This window comes from Aquila chrysaetos, chromosome 16 (assembly GCF_900496995.4).
Source record: "Aquila chrysaetos chrysaetos chromosome 16, bAquChr1.4, whole genome shotgun sequence".
Taxonomy (NCBI): Eukaryota; Metazoa; Chordata; class Aves; order Accipitriformes; family Accipitridae; genus Aquila; species Aquila chrysaetos.
Window position 1 is genome coordinate 29741383 of NC_044019.1, and position 21781 is coordinate 29763163.

General features: G+C 46.9%; 3 protein-coding genes and 1 non-coding gene across 12 annotated transcripts; 2 read left to right on the plus strand and 2 right to left on the minus strand.

Moving 5' to 3' along the window:
* Positions 1-1104: 1104 nt before the first annotated feature.
* On the minus strand, positions 1105-8007 carry CCDC32 (coiled-coil domain containing 32). 6 transcript variants are annotated; one of them, XM_030038769.2, is made up of 4 exons: positions 7919-8007; positions 7263-7512; positions 4257-4413; positions 1105-2416 (listed from the first exon to the last, which is right to left on the minus strand). In XM_030038769.2, the coding sequence occupies exons 2-4, from the start codon at positions 7501-7503 to the stop codon at positions 2278-2280; spliced, it is 537 nt and encodes a 178-aa protein (XP_029894629.1). In that variant the 5' UTR covers positions 7504-7512; positions 7919-8007; the 3' UTR covers positions 1105-2277. The 6 variants fall into 6 exon arrangements, with proteins under 6 accessions (XP_029894629.1, XP_029894624.1, XP_029894628.1 ...); XM_030038764.2 differs by having other exon boundaries at positions 7879-7955; XM_030038768.2 differs by having other exon boundaries at positions 7263-7515; positions 7895-7952.
* Positions 8008-8024: 17 nt separating this feature from the next.
* On the plus strand, positions 8025-13677 carry LOC115351711 (protein-L-isoaspartate(D-aspartate) O-methyltransferase-like). Of its 3 annotated transcripts, none has more exons than XM_030038761.2 (9): positions 8025-8181; positions 8780-8919; positions 9827-9931; positions 10471-10502; positions 11000-11104; positions 11782-11902; positions 12531-12616; positions 12831-13000; positions 13330-13677. In XM_030038761.2, the coding sequence occupies exons 2-9, from the start codon at positions 8805-8807 to the stop codon at positions 13340-13342; spliced, it is 747 nt and encodes a 248-aa protein (XP_029894621.1). In that variant the 5' UTR covers positions 8025-8181; positions 8780-8804; the 3' UTR covers positions 13343-13677. The 3 variants fall into 3 exon arrangements, with proteins under 3 accessions (XP_029894621.1, XP_029894623.1, XP_029894620.1); XM_030038763.2 differs by having other exon boundaries at positions 8057-8181; positions 8784-8919; XM_030038760.2 differs by lacking the exon at positions 8025-8181 and adding an exon at positions 8229-8580.
* Positions 13678-13945: 268 nt separating this feature from the next.
* RPUSD2 (RNA pseudouridine synthase domain containing 2) lies at positions 13946-19322 on the plus strand. 2 transcript variants are annotated; one of them, XR_005934113.1, is made up of 4 exons: positions 13946-14644; positions 15722-16018; positions 16748-17985; positions 18264-18342. XR_005934113.1 is itself a non-coding variant. In XM_030038759.2 (3 exons), exons 1-3 carry the CDS (start codon positions 14267-14269, stop codon positions 17558-17560), a joined length of 1488 nt encoding a protein of 495 aa, XP_029894619.1. In that variant the 5' UTR covers positions 13946-14266; the 3' UTR covers positions 17561-19322. The 2 variants fall into 2 exon arrangements, 1 of the variants encoding a protein (XP_029894619.1); XM_030038759.2 differs by having other exon boundaries at positions 16748-19322.
* A 2299-nt stretch (positions 19323-21621) lies between these two features.
* Positions 21622-21703, minus strand: TRNAS-GCU. The gene has a single exon. It is a non-coding gene; the product is annotated as a tRNA-Ser (tRNA).
* Positions 21704-21781: the final 78 nt, after the last annotated feature.

The window sequence follows — 21781 nt, forward strand, 5'->3', positions numbered from 1 at the left end:
TCTTTTATTTATTTTTTCTTTATTTTTTTTTACTGAGAGTCCCTGGGTCCGATGAAAATGATCAGTGCCTGCTCTCCATGCGCAGCCATAGGACTTACTCCCTACCATCCCGGCAGAGCGTGCTTTACAAATGCAAAGGGGCAAAAGAGCTGGTCTTCCCTGCTGGGTTTGAACAGCTCCTCCCGCACAAAAAGCTACTCAGAGTAGCTGCTGTTTTGGAGAAATCAAGGCAGATGACCTTCCTGTTCTTCAGTCATCTGTACAGAAAAATACACGTAACTACCCAGCAAAGGACCTGTGTATGTCTTGTCAGAGTATCAATGCAAATTCAAAGACCTTGGCTAATTCTTTATTTGGACAACAGTTCTTCCCCAGGCCCTTTCCTTGGGCTTCTGAGCTATTTTTAAAAATTAAATAGTGAGAGCTACTCTCTCTAAGGTCCCTTCTCTAGAGGAAATGCTAGGTTATGTGGTCCTGGAACCAGAAGTGTTTTACTACAGTTATTCTGAATACATTTCTTTCTCAGATTGCTTTAACAGGAATAGAGAAAATAACATAAAGCATTTTCACAGTCATTGCCAATCACAAGAAGGAAATGTATTGACTACAAAATAGCCTGGGTACAGACAGAGAAATTGCATCTTTCTCTCTTTGTACGTACCATTCTGGTAAATACTCGGAAGCATCTTTGTTATAGCTTGACATCACAGGTGAGAGATACTTACAGCACTGTATCTGTACAGGAAAGCAGACTTATTTTTGGAGATAAATAAAAGGGACATTTAAAAGATGACAAAACCCACCCTCCAACAAGGCATGAGACTTGCAAGTCTTGTATCACTGACATTCAGGTGATTCACCATATTTCTCAAGTGTTAAAAAAAAAAAAAAAAAGTGTTTGTTCTAATGGAGAATTGAGTGTGACTTTTCTGTGAACAGTGAGCCTGGGGTGGGGGGTTATGCTGATAATGCTGATCGTGGCAACAACCACTGAGTCATGACACTGAAGGAGAAGCACCAACAGAGTAACAGCTATCATTGAGTGAGATAATAGCACCATTTATAATTGTAGAGACAGGAAACAAGGATGGTCTATCAAGAAGCTCCTTTTAAAAATGTATTTTTTTACAGATACATAATGAACATGGTATGAATCTCATGTGCATAAACAACTAGAACTGCCTGTACAATTTCAGTCTTAACAAGCTTTATCTGACAGAAGATGTATGCTGCTTCCCTCTATCGACCTTTAGTGTCAATGCCAAGACAGAAAGCACAGGCTAAAGAAGAATCTCTCACACAAGTACATGATTACAGGTTTTTTTGATTAGTAATGGGAAATAACCCTCTGCAGAGTTAAACGGGATGAAAAACATTTAAGTACTAGAACACATTTAAAGTCAGATAATTCTATGCAAGTCTGTGATGAAAACAAAGTTATTTGTAGCCTCCCTGGTTATCGCTCTTGGATTCCCGATACAGGATCTCATCTGACCCTCTTTTGGAGAGGCTGAAGGAGATAAAGAACAGGTACAAAATGACCAACAAGAGAAAAAGAAATACTCCCCCTCCAGTCACATCTATAATAGAGAGTTTGGCCAATAAAGTGGGATATTGTAGGAGGGTATGTTACATAGAGAGGAATGTCAAATAGTTACAATGTCAACAATACCATCATTTAATGATTGCAATGATAGCTTCCTTTAAGTTTCCAAATTCATGTAGATGAAAAATATCTGTCTTCCTCCAGGCACAGCTCAGGGCCAACTCAGGCTTAAATAGTGAAGATCTATAGAAAACACCACAGTGGACTTTGCAGGAAAGAAAAATAAATGCCCAATTGAGTAATAAAAAAGGTATAAGACAGGAAGAAAAACTGATTCAGTAGTTTTATCTGTTCTATTCTAGACCGTTAAGTTTTCTGATGCTTCTGAAGAACTGCTTTTTTTTTGTTTAATATGTCTCCTGATGAATTACAAACAATTCACATTCTGACTGGAATGATTAGGATGCTACAGGCTGGGAGAATATCAAAGTAAGGTTTCAGTTCAGCATACGCTGTGTCACAGGCGCTTTGCTCTTGTCCGTAACAAATGCCAGTCACTATCTCTGGAGGTTCAGAGCTGGGTTTTTTTGTGTGTTGGGGCTGATTTTGGTTTTTAAATGACTGATAATTAGCACTTTTATCACCCCCTGCCCTCCATTATTACTATCGTTGGGTACAACTTCATCAGGGCTCAGACAAGAGGCAGCTCTGTGGCACAGCTGGCGTGTATCTCACTGCTCTGCAGCTGGAGGTTCTTCCTCAGTCTCCTGCTTCTCTGGCTGAGATTCTGGAGGGATGAGGTACTGTACCTCCTCAGTATTGATTGCCACTTTATCAGGTTGCAGCCATCGCTTTAGATGTTCTAGCGTGCTGAGGGAAAGCAAAGACACAAAGTGAAACGAGAGCAACAAAGCCTCACAGGAATGTATGAAAAAATGTGTCAGGAAAATCCTCCGTATATATTACTTGCACCTCTCTAGGTATTCCTGTTGTCACAGATAAGGTCTACCATGAGACTGATTGGTGTGCCGAGGAGCAAGCAGAATCTTTCATTCTACAAAGACATTCTGCTGTAGCTGGGCTTTTTAAACTATGGTTAGAAAAGTTTTATGCTCCGATTTTTCTTGATTAAAAGAATCCTTAGCAGGTACATCAACCTTTACACTCTTGAAGTACTGGTCTGTCCATAGCCAAAGACTACAATTCAATTTCCAGCTTTCTGGGCTAGAAATAGAATACCTAGTGTTAAAACAAACACACACAACCCACAACTGCCTATTTGTGATGAAGATGAGGAAATATGGGGGGTAAGGGAGGGGAACAAAATGAAAACAGGAAGCACATATAAAAATGTGTGACTGTTAATAACACCAGAATATTAAAGAAGAAAAAGGCAGTATGTGTAAATTCTAGAATGCTAACCATACTATGGATTCTATAGCTTTTTATAAGCATAATTACAGCCTATCTCACAATAACTGGTCTGACCAGATCTACCTTGTCTTTGTTTAAATGCTGGCTATAATCCTAAATGTTTAATATCATAATTCTTAAATGTATGTGTGTGCGCGTATGCTCATCTTCTAGAAGTGTGATTGAAGTTATTCAATACTGCCACAACAAAATTAACTCTTTCTAGCTCTTTTACAAGAGCTGAATTTCACTTAGTAATGTCCTTGAAATTATCTGTGTGCTTAAAATTTAAGGCTTGTTTAATTACATTGATGGGTGAGAATCAAATACTTCAGCACCATTCGGGAGTGACTTCTAAGTTCACAGTCAAATTCTAGGGAAGAAAATTCTTTCATGGGTAACAACCTCAGCCTTTAAAAAACAGTAGAGAGCACATATGTCTCCAAAAGCTTGTGTTTAAATAGAAATCACATTAAAGTTAACTGGTCAAAGAAAGAATCTAAAAACTCCTTGTAAACATGGATTATTTTTCATACTTAAACTCCCAAACTAGCTTAAGTAGATTTTCTTCAAGGGAGAAAAATAATCTTCTTTCCAGCTAGAAGCAATCATGGAAAATGTCAGCTCAGAAAGGAGAAATATGGAGAGCATTATAAGTGATTGGGATGTGAGATTACTAAAGAAAAGGACTCTCATCTTAATTCATACATCATCTGTAAAAGGGTAATGGGTGAGAGAGCAGAAGCATGGTAAGAGTGGCACAGAAGGGAGAGCCGCTTGGGAAATCTAATCTCAGGACTGGTACCAACCCTGTGAAGAACTTCAAATCCCACTTGTGTCTGAAGCAGTGCTTAAGTGGGCCCTTACAAGGATGTAGGAAATGGCCTGGGGTTCACTTTTAAAGCTAAGCCTTAAAAAAAACCATCTGAGACACATTAGACATCCCCTCCTCCACTCCATTCCTTCCCTACCCCAAATGTGACAAAGGAAATTATCAACTACATTCCAGTTGTTTCCACACTGGATCGCTCCAGTCTGAGGGATGCAACAATCGGTGAACAGCATTGAAAGTTCAAACCCTACGTGCTCCGTGTGTTCCCCTCTAGTACGATGTAAATGGTCATTATCAAACTGTTTCATCAAGGCTGTGACAGCCTTACCAAGTTGCAATGAGATGTTATTTTTGTCCTAATGCCCTATCACAAGTCCTGACAAAACCTTATTTTAGTTTTTAAGAAATAAAGTCTGTTTGCCAACATGGTAAGTGGTAATCCCTTCTCATTGACTTGCTTATTACCTCTCATCAGAGTCCTGTCCCTCTACATAAAATTCTGACTCAAACTTCTCCTGCAGGAACCTGTCCCAGCATTCCTTCTTAGCCTGGGAGAGAGTGCGCAGCATATCCTTGGAGGTCACCTCTTGAGACAAGCCTTTAATTCTCATCAGTCTTCTCTCTGTGAAGAGACAAAGGAGGGGTCTTGATTACCTTTACTATGTTTGTCTGAAAGGAAAAAAAAGACGTACCTGGACTTCTATATCAAAAAACTTAAATTAACTTTTCAAGACTAAGTCATATTTTAAGTCATTTTTCCCCCTGAATTTCAAGTCTGCATGACTGTATTTCTTGTATGTATACAAGATGATATTTTTTAGGTGATGCTTCTGAAGGAAATAAGGTTTACGCAATCGGTCAACTCTGCCCATTTTTGAGTTTTAATAACTTTCACATTTACTGTTCAGTTTCCATGAAATCACACAGGAGAGTTCAGGTCTCACAGGCCTTAAGTTCCCACAATTTCCATGCAAATTGGCATGGAATATAAATCACACTAATTGTAGTGTGAATCCAAATAATGCCCAAGCTGAGGAAAAAAACGAATGCGAGTGCAACAGTACTATTAGTTGGGTATCTCATAACAGAATGTGATATTGTGAGTTTCTCAGCCACCAGGGACGATGAAAAGCACCTCCTTACCAGGCGCAGGGTAATCGAACTACAATACACAAAGCTACAAGAAAGCAAATTTCATTAATTCCTCTGGTCACAAAATCTCATTATAATGGTTTCCCACTTAAATTGGGGCATGTATTGACTTGTAATCACATTTTTTTACTGAAAAGCTTATCATCATTAGTCAAATTGGGCTAGTTCACAAGACTGTGGCCCATCTGTTAAGTTTCCTGGAGGTTGTCTTGTGTCACAGAATTGAGCTGTCACCAAAAGTGTCTATACCTAGCAATTCAGAAGATTTGAATTATTTTATCTGTCCAAACATCCAGCCAGGCTGATGCTATGATTTTGCAATCACTAATCCTGGCCAGGTACAAACATAGAACAGGTTTATTTCTGTTGACTTAGCCAGATATACAAGAGAAACTTTGTGCTAGTGTTATGCTTTCATCCTGGCTATGAAAAAACAGATGCAGATCTAGTCTGAAGCCTGCTTGTAAAAGTTAATCCTCTGGCATTTTCTGAACAAGTTGGAACTGCAGCAGGAATTAATACCAGAAGAGCAATTTATGTTCTGCTCCTGTGGCACCCCTGATCTGACGCTAAGAACTCTACTTTGTGTACTGTGAAATAATAGTTTAAAACAGCAACTAAGGCAAGATGGAAGCTCTAGCAGAAACAAAAGCTTATAAAGCCACTTTTGCCACCCATTCCTCCCGGCCTGTTTCTGTATGTGGCCTCCTATGCAAGCCAAGACAACTATGTGTGTGGCTGCACTGCAAACCAGGTTACAAACTCACCCAAGATAAAAATAACTCCACAGGAGGGAAAGAAGTGGAAAAGCCATAAAGATGGAATATTTTGCTACAAGCAGAGGGAGTAGCAGTCCAACTGCTGGAGAGCAGGGGAACCGCAAAGCTTCCTCCTAACAGGCAACAGGAGCATCCGTCCTGGGGTTGAATGCTGTTGTACAATGAGGCCTCTGAAGGGAGTAGTGTCGTGGTTTAACCCCAGCCAGCAACTAAGCACCACGCAGCCGCTCACTCACTTCCCCCCCACCCAGTGGGATGGGGGAGAAAATCGGGAAAAAGAAGCAAAACCCACGGGTTGAGATAAGAACAGTTTAATAGAACAGAAAAGAAGAAACGAATAATAATAATGATAACACTAATAAAATGACAACAGCAATAATGAAAGGATTGGAATGTACAAATGATGCGCAGTGCAATTGCTCACCACCCGCCAACCAGCACCCAGCTAGTCCCCGAGCGGCGATTCCCCACCCCCACTTCCCAGTTCCTATACTAGTTGGGACGTCATATGGTATGGAATACCCTGTTGGCCAGTTTGGGTCAGGTGCCCTGGCTGTGTCCTGTGCCAACTTCTTGTGCCCCTCCAGCTTTCTCACTGGCTGGGCATGAGAAGCTGAAAAATCCTTGACATTGGTCTAAACACTACTAGCAGCAACTGAAAACATCAGTGTTATCAACATTCTTCTCACACTGAACTCAAAACATAGCACCGTACCAGCTACTAGGAAGACAGTTAACTCTATCCCAGCTGAAACTACGACAGTAGGAAATACTCAAAACAGGGTGACAAATTCCATGGCCTTAGAGCTAAAGACTGCAGCGCTTAGCTGTGCTAGGATGTTAACTCCGCTACTGGCAACCTCATCATCCCTTGTATCAAGTGTTTCTATCAGCTGTTACACTGTTCACAATCAATTTATGGCTTTGTAGATTATGCAGGAATTAAGAGAAGCAATCGCGCAAAGATGATCTGCATGATCTGTCATCTTAAAATACATATTCTAGCAGGCGTGATCTGGGAAAGCATCACAGCTTGCTTTCCCATACCTGTCCCCCTCCTCTCCAACCAGAAAACAGGTCACAAAAAAATTTCACTTTTCTCTTTCCACTCAGAAGTGTCTCCAAAGGACAGACTCCATAAAAAGAATGAGACAAATACCAGTAACACAAAAACACATAGGCTCTGTAATGATTTCAGAATGCATTTCCCCTCCCCAGGTCAACTAGAGTGGAACTACGTGCTCTTCAGAGAAGAAACAGCAGTGTCCCTACCCCACTTATCTGGGGGAAGAACCCCAAATTCTTTGGTTTGTACTTGATAAAAAGTTCCTTTCTGTGGTATAGCTGAAGAAGCTATGACTGTGCCTCTCAGTTCCACTGATGCCCTTGCAGTAAATGAGTCAGATGCTCTATTAAATAGTTGCAAGACACCTTTCCAACCAGAGCTGTGAGCACCGTCACCTCAGCTGCATAAACAGAGCCATAGCTGTCATCAGGCACCTGAGCAAACGGAGAAATCGAAGCCTTACCAGACACTCACCTAGGGATGCTAAATACACCTCTGAATCATTCAGGGGTGCCCAGGGCTTCAGCTTTGTTTGGGAAGAGACATCTGATCCACTGCCCTGGCTTCCTCCATCAGCGTAGGAATCCATGAAGGAGTCTGTAAAAGCATCGCTAGCATCCTTCTGGTCGGGATGTGGCAGACACGAACAGATTTCAGCCCAGAGGTCTTCACTGGACCTGGTGACCACGGAGTCAACGCTCTCAATCATTCTCATCGTGAAGTCCTGAGGCGGAGGGAATAAATGATGAACACCGAGCGGAAAACCCTCTCTCCCAGGCCTCCCCCTGCCTACACCCCTCTGCCCAAGTCACGTCACCAGACGTTTTAGGGACCTCTCATCCCACCGGGGAAGCGAGGTCACCCTCCAGAGAGCGATGATAAACTCTGGGGTGTCGCATTTACACCCAGGGGCCCGGCGAGTCCCTCAGGGCCTGAGGGACCCCGCAGGCAGGCAGGCCGCCATCCCCCTGCCGGCACGGCGCTCCCTCCGCCCCTTCCCCCGCAGGCCCCTGTCACCACCGCTCCCCGGGGCCGCCCCAGCCTCTTCCCCGGGGATACGGAGGGGACGCCCCGGTCCCGGTCCCCACACCCGCCTCTGCCACAGCTGCCGCCGCTGCCGCCGCCCGCACCGTAAACACGGGAAGCCGCAACGGCTTCTCATCGCGCGTCGATTGGCGTCCGGGTCTAACCAATCGCCGCGCTCCCCCGGCGGCGAGAAGTCGCCTATTAGCCCGCCGTCCAGCGGAGGGTGGGGAATTGGTAGGATGCGTGAGGGCGGCTGACTCCCCTGCGGCGCCATCTTGGTAAAGGGCGGAAGTTTTCCTGCGCGGAGGAGGCGAGCGAGCCGTTACGCCTGGCAACGGGCCGCGGGGGGCTTTAGTGCGGCTGCGCGGTGAGGACCGGGACCGGGACGGGGACCGGGGACCGGGGACCGGGATCGGGACCGGCTCGGTGGGGCTGGTGTTGGCCGCTGGCGGGGGAGCGGGGCGGCCTGGGGCCCGCTCCGGACCGGGGGCCGTGCCCTCTCGGCCCCAACCTTCCCCAGCAAGGCGGCGGCCGCCCGGTGCCGGCCGAGCCGGGGAGGAAGCCGCTCCACCGGGGCTGGTGGCTCCGGTGTCACCCTGACCCCCACGGTAGCTTTGCCAGCTGGGCTTAGCCGGCGACAAAACGGCTTCTTTCCCCGCCCTGCGCCCGCCGCCCGGCCCCGTAATCGGGTTGTCGAGGGCTCGGCGTGAAGCAGCTGCTTTGGGTCGGATCTGTCGTTTTAAATGTGGAGAGCTGCAGCCGGCCGGTAACGATTTCTTAACGGCTCTTGCCCGTCGCCGAGGTAGCGGCGTTGATTCCGTGGGGCCGACGGTCTGCCCGGCGTACCCTGCCGACGCCGTCGCGTTCCCAATAGCCTGCGAAGCGCGAGGTTGCGTTACGGTGAGGAGAGGTTAAAAGTTTTTGGGGCGCCCGTCAAACAGCTGGTTTGAATTCCCTCTCTCCAGGCAGGCAGCTGCCCGTCTGCGTGGGATGAGCTGCCCGCTGCCCTGTGTCCTGCTTGCACTCATGGGACTGCTCTTCGCCAGAACGATGGCCTGGACTTCAAGCGGGAAAACCCACCCGGAGCTAGTCAACAACCTCTACAGTGAGTACCGGCGCGGGCTCCTGTTCGGAGCAGGTCCTAAAGCTGCTGATGGAATCTGCTGGTGTTTCGGTGTAAGGCTATTTAGTGTTATACAGCCATACATTGTGGTGCTGTTCGTTCTGAAGCGCAGGAGTTAATATCGCCTGAATTTCAGGATTTGTCCCCGTCTGAACTTGTTCTAGTTATAATTGGAAACAAGACGTTATGCCAGAAGTGGAAAGACTATCCACAGCCTTCCTTCTGCTTCTCTGGAGCAGTAAACGGATGACACCTTTTAAAATGCTGCACAACATGGCATCGCTCAGAGCCTGTAGAGGCCGAGCCTCCCGGCAGTCTGCGCTTCCCCTCCGGTGAGATGCCCCGGGGTTGGGTAGCGCTTGGTGCTACCGCTCCGCTCGGGACAGCGGGCCGGAACGCACTTAAAAATAGCTTTGCATTTCATCTGCTGCTAAAGGTGATCTTTCCCCCCTGAGAGTTCCCTCAGAGATGAGGTGTGAAGGGATGTTGAATGTTTCTGCAGTCATCGCTCTTAACTTTAGTTTCGCCGTGCCAGTGCTCCTGAAACCTGAACCAGAGTCTTCCCTTTCAGCAGTGAAAGCGTGACTCTGTTTATCTTTCATTACGTTTGGCAGTCCCAGAAACATTGTGGGTGTAAGTCACCGTTCTCTGAGAGAGACTGGGCTGATGGTTGGGACCATAATGTGATTTCATTCAGTGTAGCAGAAACTGAAAAGGATATCCTTCCATCTGCGGTTTTATTTTCTGTCCTTTCTCAGGTCACTTATAGAGGTTGAATTCTCCCAGTTCCACTAACTCCCTGAACTGTGCTCCCCCCCGTCCAAATCTCTTCTTGCTACAGTACTGAGGATTTAAGTCCTTTCTGTCTCTGTTTTCCTCCTTCTCCCAGAGAAAGGGATAATTAAATCCCAGCGAGTCTTTGATGTGCTCTTGGCTACTGACAGAGGTCACTACATCAAATATTTCCCGTACATGGATTCCCCTCAGTCTATCGGTGAGTAACTTAAGGCAAAGTATCACCGTTTTACGGTCTGCACGCTGACTATGCTGCTCATGCTGATGGAGGGGCATGAAGTGGCTCGGCAGGTCCCGCTTCTCCATGCTAGGTGCTCTCTCCACAGAACAGTGGCCAAGTTTGACAATAGGTCAGGTAGAGCAAACCCCATCTGTATTTCAACTGTGGGATGCAGAGGAAAGAACAAGACAGCTTTTCTGTGTTCAAAACGTTCGTTGATTGCCCCAAGTCGCGCTGAGGGAGCAGAAGCGAGCGCAGGCTGTGAGAGCTGCAGGGCGTTTTGATGAGTGAGCTGGGGGCTGGAACGCTTGGGAACTGTGGCACTGTGCAGCCATCTTGTGCTCGTTAGTAATCCCACAGGAGGAGATTTTAAGTCAGTGAAGTGCTTTAGTGCGACAAAAGAGAAGAGCGTTTTCATATTTTTAGGGGAAAGTGGGGGAGAATAAAGAACTGTTCACGCTGGTAATTTTAATTGTCATTTCTTTATCACATAACTTTTGTCACCGGTTTCCTTTTAGGATACAAGGCTACAATCAGTGCACCGCATATGGTAAGATGAAACTTTTCACTTTTAACAGAAATGGAGGAAATTGTTTGTTTGCCATTTTTTATTTTATCTTTTTCTTAAATACTAAAGTAGAAAAGTAAAACAGATCCCATGGACACGATTATCAAGCTTGTTTCTTTAGGCACTGTATATGTGAAGCTTCCTTCTTTTTGAGATGAGTTTGCCCTATGCTCTTTCAGTTGCTTTAAAAGTATGCTTAGATAGGAATTCTGTGCAGCAGAGGCTAACTGTTAATGTTGTCCGTTTTTTGCATGAGACCTTTTTTCCTGCTGCTTCACATCTTATTTCTGAACCTCTTCCTAAATGCTGTTCCGCAAAAAGAGGTCGCAGATCAAACACTTGAATTCCACTCTGAGTGTGTCAGACAAAATGCCAGGTGTGCTGTGTTTAAATTGGAGAAGATAATGCTTAGAACAAGAAAAAGTTTTAGGAGAGGAAACTAAAATGGGATGTTTCACACCTTCTTCTTGTATGCACAGCATGCCCATGCACTGGAATTGCTAAAGGATCAGCTTGTGGAAGGTGCAAAAGCGCTGGATGTTGGATCTGGAAGTGGATATCTTACAGCTTGCTTTGCCAGGATGGTAAGCTCACGGGACTCAGTTTCTAGCTCGTAAGGTGCATCAGGATGGGTAGCTTGCCATAGCTGGCATGTGCTTTTTGTGGGGAGAGGAGGAGGAGGAGGTGGGAGGAAGGGGTAAATTCTTCCCAGACCAGCTTGTAGTAAAAACAAATACAGTCATTTTTGGAATCTAAACGGATGCTGTATCTGCTGTGAGATGTTTTGTATGTTAACCCAGTTCAGATCGAGTGTGTTAATCTACTGTGCAAGTCCATTGTAGGTTCTTTTTAGTTTGCTTCTTCAGCAGTCATAGTCTGTTTCTTTGTTTACTAAACTGAAATTATTTTTCTTTGAAGTGCTAGAAAGCTGGTCAAGTTACTCTTCTCAGGAGTTTAGTTAGTCAAGAACTGGCCCTGCCACGGAAGCTGTTAATTCTACCAAATAATTATTTCTTTGGAAATTATGGATTACTAGGAATCCCTGTAGGCAGCATCTGTGTATCCCTCAAGTAGCTAATATAACTGGGACTACTCAGCCTTAAAACCAAGGGGGCAGAGTATTTGCCCCTCCTGTTCAGAAACTCTGCTCTTAAGTTTCTTCCTGGAAATTCTCCAATCCCTATAGAAACTTGCCCTATAAGATACATCTCCCTACCATATAGGAGGTATATCAGTGTGTGTCTGCTGTTTTTCTTTTCAGATGGGCCCAACAGGGAAAGCGGTGGGCGTAGAGCACATTAAAGAGCTGGTACATGAATCCATCAGAAACGTCCAAGAAGATGATCCAACTTTGCTCAGCTCTGGCCGTGTAAAGCTTGTGGGTGAGCTCTCTGGGATCCTGATGCTTGTTCTCTCCTGTCAGTGCATTAGCTCTAGCTGCCTGCAGAGCTCTGCTTCTCAAAGCAGTTGTTCCAGTTTGCATTGATGCTTGCCATGGCATTGCCAGAAACTACTGGCTAAGTATGCACTGTGCCACGCTGACCTGAACACTGTGGTGTAAACAAGTAGTATGTAATGTTGCAGGCAGTCTTATCATACACCTTACTTCCCAGTGTGTAGTGACTATCTTAATTCAGTAAGAGATGCTCTTCGGAGGAGAATGGTTATACCACATCTGGCTTTTAGTTTATTTGAATGGGTCTGCACACACTCTTGTGGGTTTTTTGGGAGGGTAGCTTGAGTCAGCTCTTCCTGTATCTGGAATCTCAAGCCTGCACAAAGCCACTGTGTTATTGAAAGGCCTTCCTGGCTTTGACTGTTCCTTCTTCTAGCATGGCTCAGTTCCAGAAATCTCTTCTCCCTTTTCAAAAAGTAAACCAACAAAATTCAAATTCCCATCACAATCTTGGTACAAAGTTTTCATCATCTAGATTTCCACTGAAATTATGTAGGAAGAATTATTTTTGTGTGGAGTTGTTATCAGAACAAAAGTCTTTTTTCGTCCTGTAGTTGGAGATGGCAGGCAGGGATACCCCGAAGAGGCTCCTTATGATGCCATTCATGTTGGAGCGGCAGCAGCAACTGTACCAAAGGAGGTAAGAGTGATCATGCTGGATGTCTGTTGCTGTGGGCTGCCTGCATCAGTAGCTGTGGAAAAACTAATAATTAGGGAAACACTGGAAGCTGCTGCTTCTGTCATATGGAGCTGGCAAGCTTGTGCTTTGCCAGGTGTCATGACATTCACAGTGTGGCTTATTTCTGTTGTCTCTTTTTTTTGCCTCTGCTGATTCTGATTTCTCTGCTTGCCAGTTGCTGAATGAATTGAAGCCAGGAGGTCGGTTAATATTGCCTGTTGGTCCTGAAGGTGCAAACCAAGTTCTGATGCAGTACGACAAAACCAGCGATGGGCAGATCATCGAAACGCAACTGATGGGCGTGATCTATGTTCCTCTGACAGATAAGGAAAAGCAGTGGCCTCGGTAAAAATTTGCTCTCCTTTGAGGAATGTTTCTTCCTCACAGCTGTCTCTGTGAGCTTGCTCTCCTTGACTGCTGGCTTTACTGACAGACAGAGTCCTGGACTCCTAGCAGATGCTGTTTGTAAAAGAGAGAAGAAAGAGGCTTGGCTGTGGTAAGGCACAGCAGGAGAGCAGGATGTATTTTCTGTTAGACAGGGCTTGAAGACTGAGGACTCGAGCTTTTTTTCTTTTTTTTGGAGCCTGCACACTTTCATAAACACCATAGCCGTGTTGATTCTGTTGCTGAACTGAAGGCCGTGAATAGTAACTGTTGGTTTTTCTTTGCCTCAGGGATGAATTCTGACAGATGGATGGATATCTCTAAAGTGACCTCAGAAAGCTCATGAATGGGACTTATGACTGTAGATGGTCTGTATGGTTTTGCTTTTTGAATGGAAGCTTTATCAGCGGATGTGCTTGCAGAGGCAAGCTCTGCTTTAGCAGAGCTCGCTACGGAGGGATGGAGAAAAGGGTGTTTCTCCAGGAGCAGGGGCAGGCTCTCGGAGGCCCTGTCTGGTTCCTGGCAGTGAATGGATCCAGCTGTCCTCTCTGATAAGCTGTAGATAACATCTATTCACAGAGAATTCCAAAAGCAGACGGGAATACTTAAACCTTCACTAAAAACACTCTTTAATATTGCCTACTCTGCTTAATGCTTCAAGAAAATAAGACGCGGTTACTGTTTCAGAGCAGCGATCTACCCCGATGTGTCAAAGCTTAATTCCGAGAGCGTGTTCTCTCCCTGTCTTGCATCAACTAATTTAATCTCTGGTAACAACACTGAGAACTTGGGGGTTGAGAAACATCGTGATCTCTCGGCTTTTCCGTGGTGTGCCCTTCCTTCTGGTGCTTGGCTGCCCCGGCGGCTGCAGCCAGAGGCCTTCAGAGCGGCGGGTGGGCCGCGGTGAGACTTAAGAGCCTTTTCTGGAACAGTTCTGGGGGAGGAACTGCCCCTTGGTGCCGGTGTCGTCCCGGTAAATAATGGCGTTCCGGCTGGGCCGTGCGGCCGCCTCTTTCCGTCACCTGAGGCGATGGGGGCGGGAAGGGGAGAGGCGACTGCCGCACGAACGCGGTGGGGGGCGTGGCCTCGCGGCGATTGGCCGCGCCCGCGCACTGCGTCACGCCGCGCCCCGCGCAGCGGCGCGCCGGCGCGCTGTGGGCAGCACGGGTGCGGTGGGTGGCGGGGATCGGGGCCCGGTCGCCGCGGCCGGCCTTTCCCCGCGGCCGTATGGCGGAACCGGGCCCCGGCGAGGGGGGACCAGGCCCCGGGGACAAGGAGGAAGCGGCGCCGGCCCCTAAGAAGCGACGGCTGGCGGCCGGCGAGCGCTACGTTCCGCCACCGCGGAAGTTGAGCGCGGGGGTGAGCTTCGGCGCCGTGCACTTCGCCGAGACCTCGTACTACTTCGAGGGAGGGTTGCGCAAGGTGCGGCCCTACTACTTCGATTTCCGTACCTACTGCAAGGGCCGCTGGGTGGGCCGCAGCCTCCTGCACGTCTTCAGCACCGAGTTCCGCGCCCAGCCCCTCGACTACTACCGCGCGGCCGCCCGCGCCGGCCGCCTCCGCCTCAACGAGGAGCCCGTTCGCGATCTGGAGATCGTGCTGAAGGTGGGCACCCCACCCCAGGGTTGGGGAGGGCTCCCGGTGAGGAGCGTGGCGTGTCCAGGCCGGTAACCCAACGTGGGAGAGCCCAGGTGGGCTCTGGCCATGAGCATCGTCCCGAGCAGTGCGGTGGGATAACCCCGTGGTGATGGTGGTAACGTCAGCGGTGTGCCAGGGGAGATCGGATGGCCCAGGGGTTATCAATTAATACGTATAATGTGATCGAAATAACCAGGGAACTGCTAAAGTTCTGTATACCTCCCCATCAGTTAATATTTAAAACAGGGAAACGATAACTAGACATGATTTCGGGTTTAGGAATAAACTGTTAGACAACAGGGCTTTGTAGCCAGGTGGAATGCTTATGTCAGAAAAGGTAACGGATCGTGGTCTGATCAATAAACCTTGAAGAACCGCTTGGAACTGCCAAGACAGAGTAAGAAGTAGGTAGAAGGTAATTCCTATGGGGGGAGATCGTGACCACCGACTCATTGACCACCTACTCAAATGATACCACCTACTCAAAAGAAGGCAGTGAAGGAAGACGGAGTATGCGCGCTAAATTTACGTGAGAGGCGAAGAAGAAAGAACCAATCCTTAAGGGAAATAATAATGAATATGTATTACTTAAATATATAAATGTGGGAATTTTTGAGACAAAGGTGTGCTGTCTTGAGACAGGCACCCATTTATGCGCATCAATGAAATTAATTTGAAAATACCTCAACTCTGTGTGTTATTAGCTTGCACACCAGGTAAATTAATCTGCTTTTAGGACAACACAGGGAATCCTGACCCTGGTGGGGTCGGGAGTATGCGGATCCTGCAGCCCCACACAGAGCCAGCACACCCCACAGCTTCCTGCTCAGCACCCCAAGAACCGGCGAGGCACAGAGATACCACTTAAGACATGTTATCGAATTTGAATGTCGATAAGCAGAGTTGTTGTGCTAAATACCATGTTCCAGGACAAAGGGGCTTTCATTCTGCCCCCCTCCCCTCAGTATCACAAGCCCCCGTTGTGTGTGGCCAGATGGGGTTGTTACGCAGGCTGGATTCATGCTAATTGCCTCTGTCTTGCAGAATAATGATTTTCTCAGGAATACGGTGCATCGCCATGAGCCGCCAGTCACTGCCCAGCCTATCCAGATCTTGGTGGAGGACGATGAGGTGGTGGTTGTGGACAAACCCTCCTCTTTGCCGGTACATCCCTGCGGCAGGTTTCGTCACAACACAGTCATTTTCATCCTGGGCAAAGAGCATGATCTGAAGGAGTTGCATACCATTCACCGACTCGATCGCATGACCTCGGGAGTACTTATGTTTGCCAAGACCGCAGAGGTATCCAAGAGAATCGATGAGCAGGTTCGGGAGAGACAGGTGAGAGCTAAGGGCTGCAGTAGTTTTTGGAGTCTCTTGCACGGTATTTTCTTGAAACGGGTTAGGTCCAAAGTCGGCCATATCTTTGGTGTAAACGACCACAAGTTGCCAAAACAGCCTGTGGTCACCTGTACTGTTCTTATTGTATTAAGCATGAGAGGCATTGAGAGAAAAAGACTGACTAAAATTGAATTGATTTTGGTAATATTAGATTGAAAGGGATCTCCTTCCCTAAGGGATTGTGCAAACTGACTGGGATTGTGCAAAACAGTTAGAGAGCAGTTTTATTTGTAAGTGGAAATGTGTCAGTCATCTAATACTTTTTTTCAATTTTAAAAGTTTTAGAAGTTTTTCTCATTTTTCCAGTGGCTCTGGACCCATACAGAACTGTGGCTGTAGGGTATTAGCTTCCAGGATTTGCTTCAAGGCTGTAAACTGAAAGTGACTGAGAGATGGCTCTTGAATTTAACATGAGGAAAATAGTCCTTGCGTTCTTGATTTCCTGACTAGTTGGGGAAAGCATGAGAGAAATTTGGCTTTAAATAGCTGATTTTAGGTTTTTTTTTCCCTTTCCTGTTCAGTTGTAATAAAATTTTGGCAGTATGTTCCCTAAAAATGTATTTCATTGAAGAGAAAGAAAGGAGTAGCTAGGGTGGGACTTGGGTGTAATCAGGACAGAGACAGTTTTCTGTTCCTTTTTCTGAGAGTTACTCTTGTATCTCCCCGTAGCTGGAAAAGGAGTATGTCTGTCGTGTGGTGGGGGAGTTTCCAGAACATGAAGTGGTCTGTGAAGAGCCCATACTGGTTGTTTCTTACAAAGTGGGAGTGTGCCGCGTGGACCCCAAAGGGAAATTCTGCAAAACCATCTTCCAGAGACTCAGTTACAACGGTAAGACCAGCGTAGTCAAGTGTCTTCCGCGTACTGGCCGCACGCACCAGATCCGAGTCCATTTGCAGTATTTGGGGCATCCTATTGTCAACGACCCCATCTATAATATGGAAGCCTGGGGCCCTGACAGGGGGAAGGGTGGCAAGATCGATAAAACGGATGAAGAACTCCTTAAGGCACTGGTAGAGGAGCATCGTTCCAAGCAAAGCCTGGATATCTTGGGTCTTTTGGAGGAGGACTTGAACTCCAGCGCTGAAAATAAAGACTCTGGTAATTCGGGTGACTGCACAAAGTCTGCGCAGGCTGATCCGATAAACGAGAACTCCTGCCCTGCCAAGGACACTAAGGATCCCGAGAGGGATGCTAAGGATTGTGAGAGAAATGACATAGTAGCTTGTCCACTGAACTCTGATGCCAGCCTGGAAACGCTTGAAAAAAATAAAGAACTTGGTTCCTGTGAGAATCAGGACGGGCAAACAGGAGAAAAGCGTTCAGATGAGAAGGACCCTTTGTGCGTGGAGTGTAAAATTACAAGGCGGGACCCATCTCCCAAGGAGCTGGTGATGTACCTGCATGCCTTGCGCTATAAGGGAGCAGAGTTTGAGTATTGCTCCAAGATGCCCGAGTGGGCAATGGAAGACTGGGAGGAATGACCGAGGACACCTGACACCTACGGACATCGTTGGTCAGGAAAGCATCTTTTAAAGACCCAAGATTTGCTTTTTCAACGTGGTTGAGGTGAACAAACTGCCTGTGACTTGAGATGGGGTGGGAAGGATTGCTGGAGCTGGAGAACTGTCCTGACTGCCAATAGGCACTGTAAAAGATGAGGAGGAAGACGGGTCTACAACACTAGGTTTATGTTGCCTGGTAGTGAACTAGCACTTCAGGGCAGCAGACGGCACTCGGCATGGGCAGCTTTGCCTTTTACCTCAACATATTCTGGGTCTGCTGTTGATTATCCACACAGATAATTAAGTGCATGCACTTAAAAGTCCGCAACTGATTTTTCTTCTGGCCTTCTGCATTCTTGTATCTGACAATAAGAGCTGCTGGAATGTTGTTCAATATGCTGGATGTCATGTCATACACAAAACTCCTTTTACTGTATTTTATTGTTGGACTGATTTTAAAAATCAAATGTTATCACTGAGAATACCAATAAGGTAAAGCCAGAGCACTGTGAAGTAGATCCATTTTGTGCTTACTGTTTGTCAGCAAGGTAGACTTTGCTTTGAAATTGCTCTTTCAGTATTTGTTCAAATAATTACTTAGTAACTCTAGGGACTGATCTCTATATTGGGCCTATTTTTGGAGGTACTAGTCCCCAGATTTTGTCTTTATCAGATTTGTAAGGAGACTGATTTAGTAGATTTTTTTTTTTTCTTGCCTTTCTGTTCTGATACCTGCCCTGTGACCTGTCTGCTGCCTTCTCTTCTGAGAGCCCATCGATCTCTATCCCTTACACCTCATTGAAAACATCTTCATACTTGAGCAAAAATCCAAAGTAGAGGCCAGTCTGCCAACTTTTTTTTTTTTTTTTTTTTTTAACTAAACTGCACTATAGACAGGTTATTTCTGAGTGGTGTGGAATTGTTTTTAATATCACTTCAGTGTGACAATTGGCTTTAAAGAAAAAGCTGTTTTATGAACTAGAAGACTTTTTTAAAATATATTTTATATTAATATGTTTCCAAGATGATAAATACCACTATAGTTCTTCATCAGTGTTTATATGGTTGCTTCTTGGCCTCTGGGAGGGTTATTATAATAACTGCTGTCTCAGGTTCTTTGTCTCTCTCTTCCCGCCCCCCCCCGCCCCTTTCTGTATGTGTTCCCAGTAGTAATGACCAGCTCCAGTGACTGCTACAGGCAATCAAAACCTTCACCTGGGCAGAGCCATGTTGTTTCAGGACTGTTTGCAGACAGTGGTTTCTAGCCCCGTCGCTCCATATCCACCTCTCTCCACGCCCATTCCTACATAGGGCAATTGCATAGCCTTCTACACTTCTAAAATATTAAAGAAGCCTTTTTTTTAAAGGTGAAGAAAGGAGCTGATACTATTCAGCAAGTATGGCAACAGCCTTGCTGGAGTGTGGTCTGCTCTCAGATGATCTCTCCTTGTCATGCTGTGCTCTAGGGAGCTCTAGCTGTTTCTCAGCCCCCCCAAGACGTGGTTTTCATGCAGATCTTTTATTACCAGTTTGCCTGTTTCACAGAGGTTACTGGAGAACTCCCTGCTTCACAGGTGTCTGCTGGGGACCTAAGGTTGGCCAGGCCTGCAGGAATAACTACCTTCCTCCTAGAAGGCTTGTTGATGGCCTAGAAGGCTCCTAGAATCGCTTGTTGATGACGTTACCAGGATCAGGACTTGTGCACCAAAACAGAATAAACCAGTGCTTACTTCTTCCAGTAGCTCAAAGTAGCAAGTGATTTCTTTCTCTCCTGGATCATCCAGCTGCTGTGTTGAATGTCTCCATTAAAGTTCACTCAGGCTTGAGCTTTGCTCTTCTACATCCTACCAAGGGTCTCATGGTTCTAATTTAACCACAGATAATGTTTTACTTTTTTCTTGCCATCATGTATTAAGGCCAGGTCTAGTACTTAGCTATGGGCAGCTTGTTAAACAAAGGAGAGAAAAGGTCCCCCGTGTTTGAGAGATGACACTAAAAACTAGTGTCATCCACATCTTTCATGCCCCAAAATACATATTTCATGTAACTGTAAATGAAACTTAGGCACTCACAGTGTATAAATAAGGGTGTCTGCAGCTGTTACTAGCTTTAGATGCAAGGGGAAGGTAGTAGATTTAGGGGCAACAGTTTTAAATTAGACTTTTAGGTGTCCCAAGTTATATTGTCTGGGGGAAAAGGGGGTTGGTGTGTTTGTTTTTTTTTTTTTTTCTTTTCCCTCTCTGTAAGAAATAAGCATCTGAAGGGGATTTTACTGACTTGTGCCAGTAGATGGAGACTGGGTGGTTGAAGGGCCTGATGTGGAACCGGAGCTCAGTGCTGTGTTTTTCATTTTTCTGGCTATGCATGACTGCAGTTTGCATCCTTTAATTATCACACCTTGCGGGTCAAGAAACCCCAGGGCTTCTGTTTTCAAGATACTTTGAACACTGAAAATTTAAGGTTGATTTCACAAGGAGCCTGCCACCAACTGCACCATGTTTAATTTTAGTTCAGTTCAGAGGTGGTGTCCTGCTGATACGTGCCCTACACACGCCCAAGAAGTCAGTGTTTGCCGTTTTGCTAATGGGGAAAGTGTTACTCTTAGAGATGTCTTGTGATAAATTCCCATCTAAGATTAGGTCTGCAGTAAATACTGCATCCTGGTTGGGGGGTGATTGTGGGCATAAAGTTACCTGTACAAAGTGTAGGTCCTGGAAGAAGTCCTTTCTCTAGTACAGTTTTATTTTGATACATCTTTTTATGCTACAGCAAAGGACTGGGAGAATGTGCATCTCGCCAGCAGCTAAAGCACTTACCTATACAAATAAACCCTCCCGGCAAACCCTGGTGGGAACTTTGCTGTGCCTTACCCACTCATTTTGTAGGATTGACTCGGAATTAACCCCGAAAACATTGCCAAGATGCCCATCTTCCACATGATAAGGCTTTTGCAGCTGTGTTTTAGCTGGTCCGTTATGGGTGCTGTTTGTGAGGCTGTAGAGTCACAATCTGGCCCTTCTCTGCACAGGATTTAGTACCTTAAGCGTAGTTAAAAATGCCGCAGCATATGCCTAGAGGGCTCGCAGAGCTGTTACAGCAAATTGCGTGTGAGAGGCCCCTTCCCCAGCTGCCATGATGTGTTTAGTGGGAGCTCTGTATTCCCTTAACTTCTGCTTCCAGACTTTTTAAAAGTTAACTGTTGATGGATTAAGCAGAGAGGAAAAGCTTTCCAGTATCTCTTCAATACAAACATTCATGCTTTTTAAATCGTCACAGCTTCATGAAAAGCAAGGCCGACGGCAGTAATTCTTTTTCTAAAGCAAACCTTGACGTAATTTCCAATGAGGCGCCCAGATCGGTTTGGCTGGAGGTCCCTCAAACCCTGATCTCGCAAATATTTACCCAAAGCTCCCGCTAAGGACCAGGCCGGCCCGAACGTGACCGCGCGTTGGGATTGCAAGAAGGGAGTCGGAAGCGGTTTGTTTCCAGCGGCCTCACGGCTTGTGGCTCCGCAGCAGGGCTGGCTCCTGAGGAGAAGAGAGGGAAGGCGGCCTAGCCGGCGGGCGGGCAGGGACCTGGCAGCTCTGCCGGCCCCACGGGGATCCAGACACCCCGGGGCCATGACACCAAAACCCCGCGGGGCGTCGTCCTGGCACCGCCACAGCCATGGTGGCTGCCCCGGGCGGTGGCTTTGCTCCCTCTTCTTTCTCAAAAATATCAACCCGGGGAGGTGGGAGCCGGAGGGGGTGTCCCCGCGGGACGCCGGCCCCGCGCGGGGTCTGTCCCTGAGGAGCGGCCGTGCCCGCGTCCCCCCCCGCCATCCTCCGCCTCCCCTCACGACCTTGCCCGCGCCACGGGACGCGGCCCGCGGGCTGCCGCGGGAGGGCGGGCGGGCGGGCGGGAGCTCCTCGGGGCTGAACGGGCCGCGCCCTGGGCGGGCAGCAGAGCCAGCGGCAGCGAGCGCGAAGGTCCCCTGAGAGGTGGAGGGGGGGGGGAAATAAATGGGGAGAGGAAGAAAAAAAAAAAAAAAAAAGACTTCCCGACGAGGATGGGATTCGAACCCACGCGTGCAGAGCACAATGGATTAGCAGTCCATCGCCTTAACCACTCGGCCACCTCGTCACGACAACTCTCTTTCTTGCCCAGCCTATAAGAACGTACGGCGACCGCTCCTGGCCTCTTCTCCCGCCCGCCGCTCCC

Coding starts and splice junctions, on each gene's coding strand:
- RPUSD2 (XM_030038759.2), top strand. CDS start 14,267: ATGGCGGAACCGGGCCCCGGCGAGGGGGGACCAGGCCCCGGGGACAAG. Junction 14,645..15,721: donor ATCTGGAGATCGTGCTGAAG/GTGGGCACCCCA, acceptor TCTGTCTTGCAG/AATAATGATTTTCTCAGGAA. Junction 16,019..16,747: donor AGCAGGTTCGGGAGAGACAG/GTGAGAGCTAAG, acceptor ATCTCCCCGTAG/CTGGAAAAGGAGTATGTCTG.
- LOC115351711 (XM_030038760.2), top strand. CDS start 8,558: ATGTGGAGAGCTGCAGCCGGCCG. Junction 9,932..10,470: donor GGATTCCCCTCAGTCTATCG/GTGAGTAACTTA, acceptor GTTTCCTTTTAG/GATACAAGGCTACAATCAGT. Junction 11,105..11,781: donor CAGCTTGCTTTGCCAGGATG/GTAAGCTCACGG, acceptor TTTTCTTTTCAG/ATGGGCCCAACAGGGAAAGC.
- CCDC32 (XM_030038764.2), bottom strand. CDS start 7,950: ATGAGAAGCCGTTGCGGCTTCCCGTGTTTACGGTGCGGGCGGCGGCAG. Junction 4,414..7,262: donor GGTGTATTTAGCATCCCTAG/GTGAGTGTCTGG, acceptor GTCTCTTCACAG/AGAGAAGACTGATGAGAATT. Junction 2,417..4,256: donor GGACAGGACTCTGATGAGAG/GTAATAAGCAAG, acceptor GCTTTCCCTCAG/CACGCTAGAACATCTAAAGC.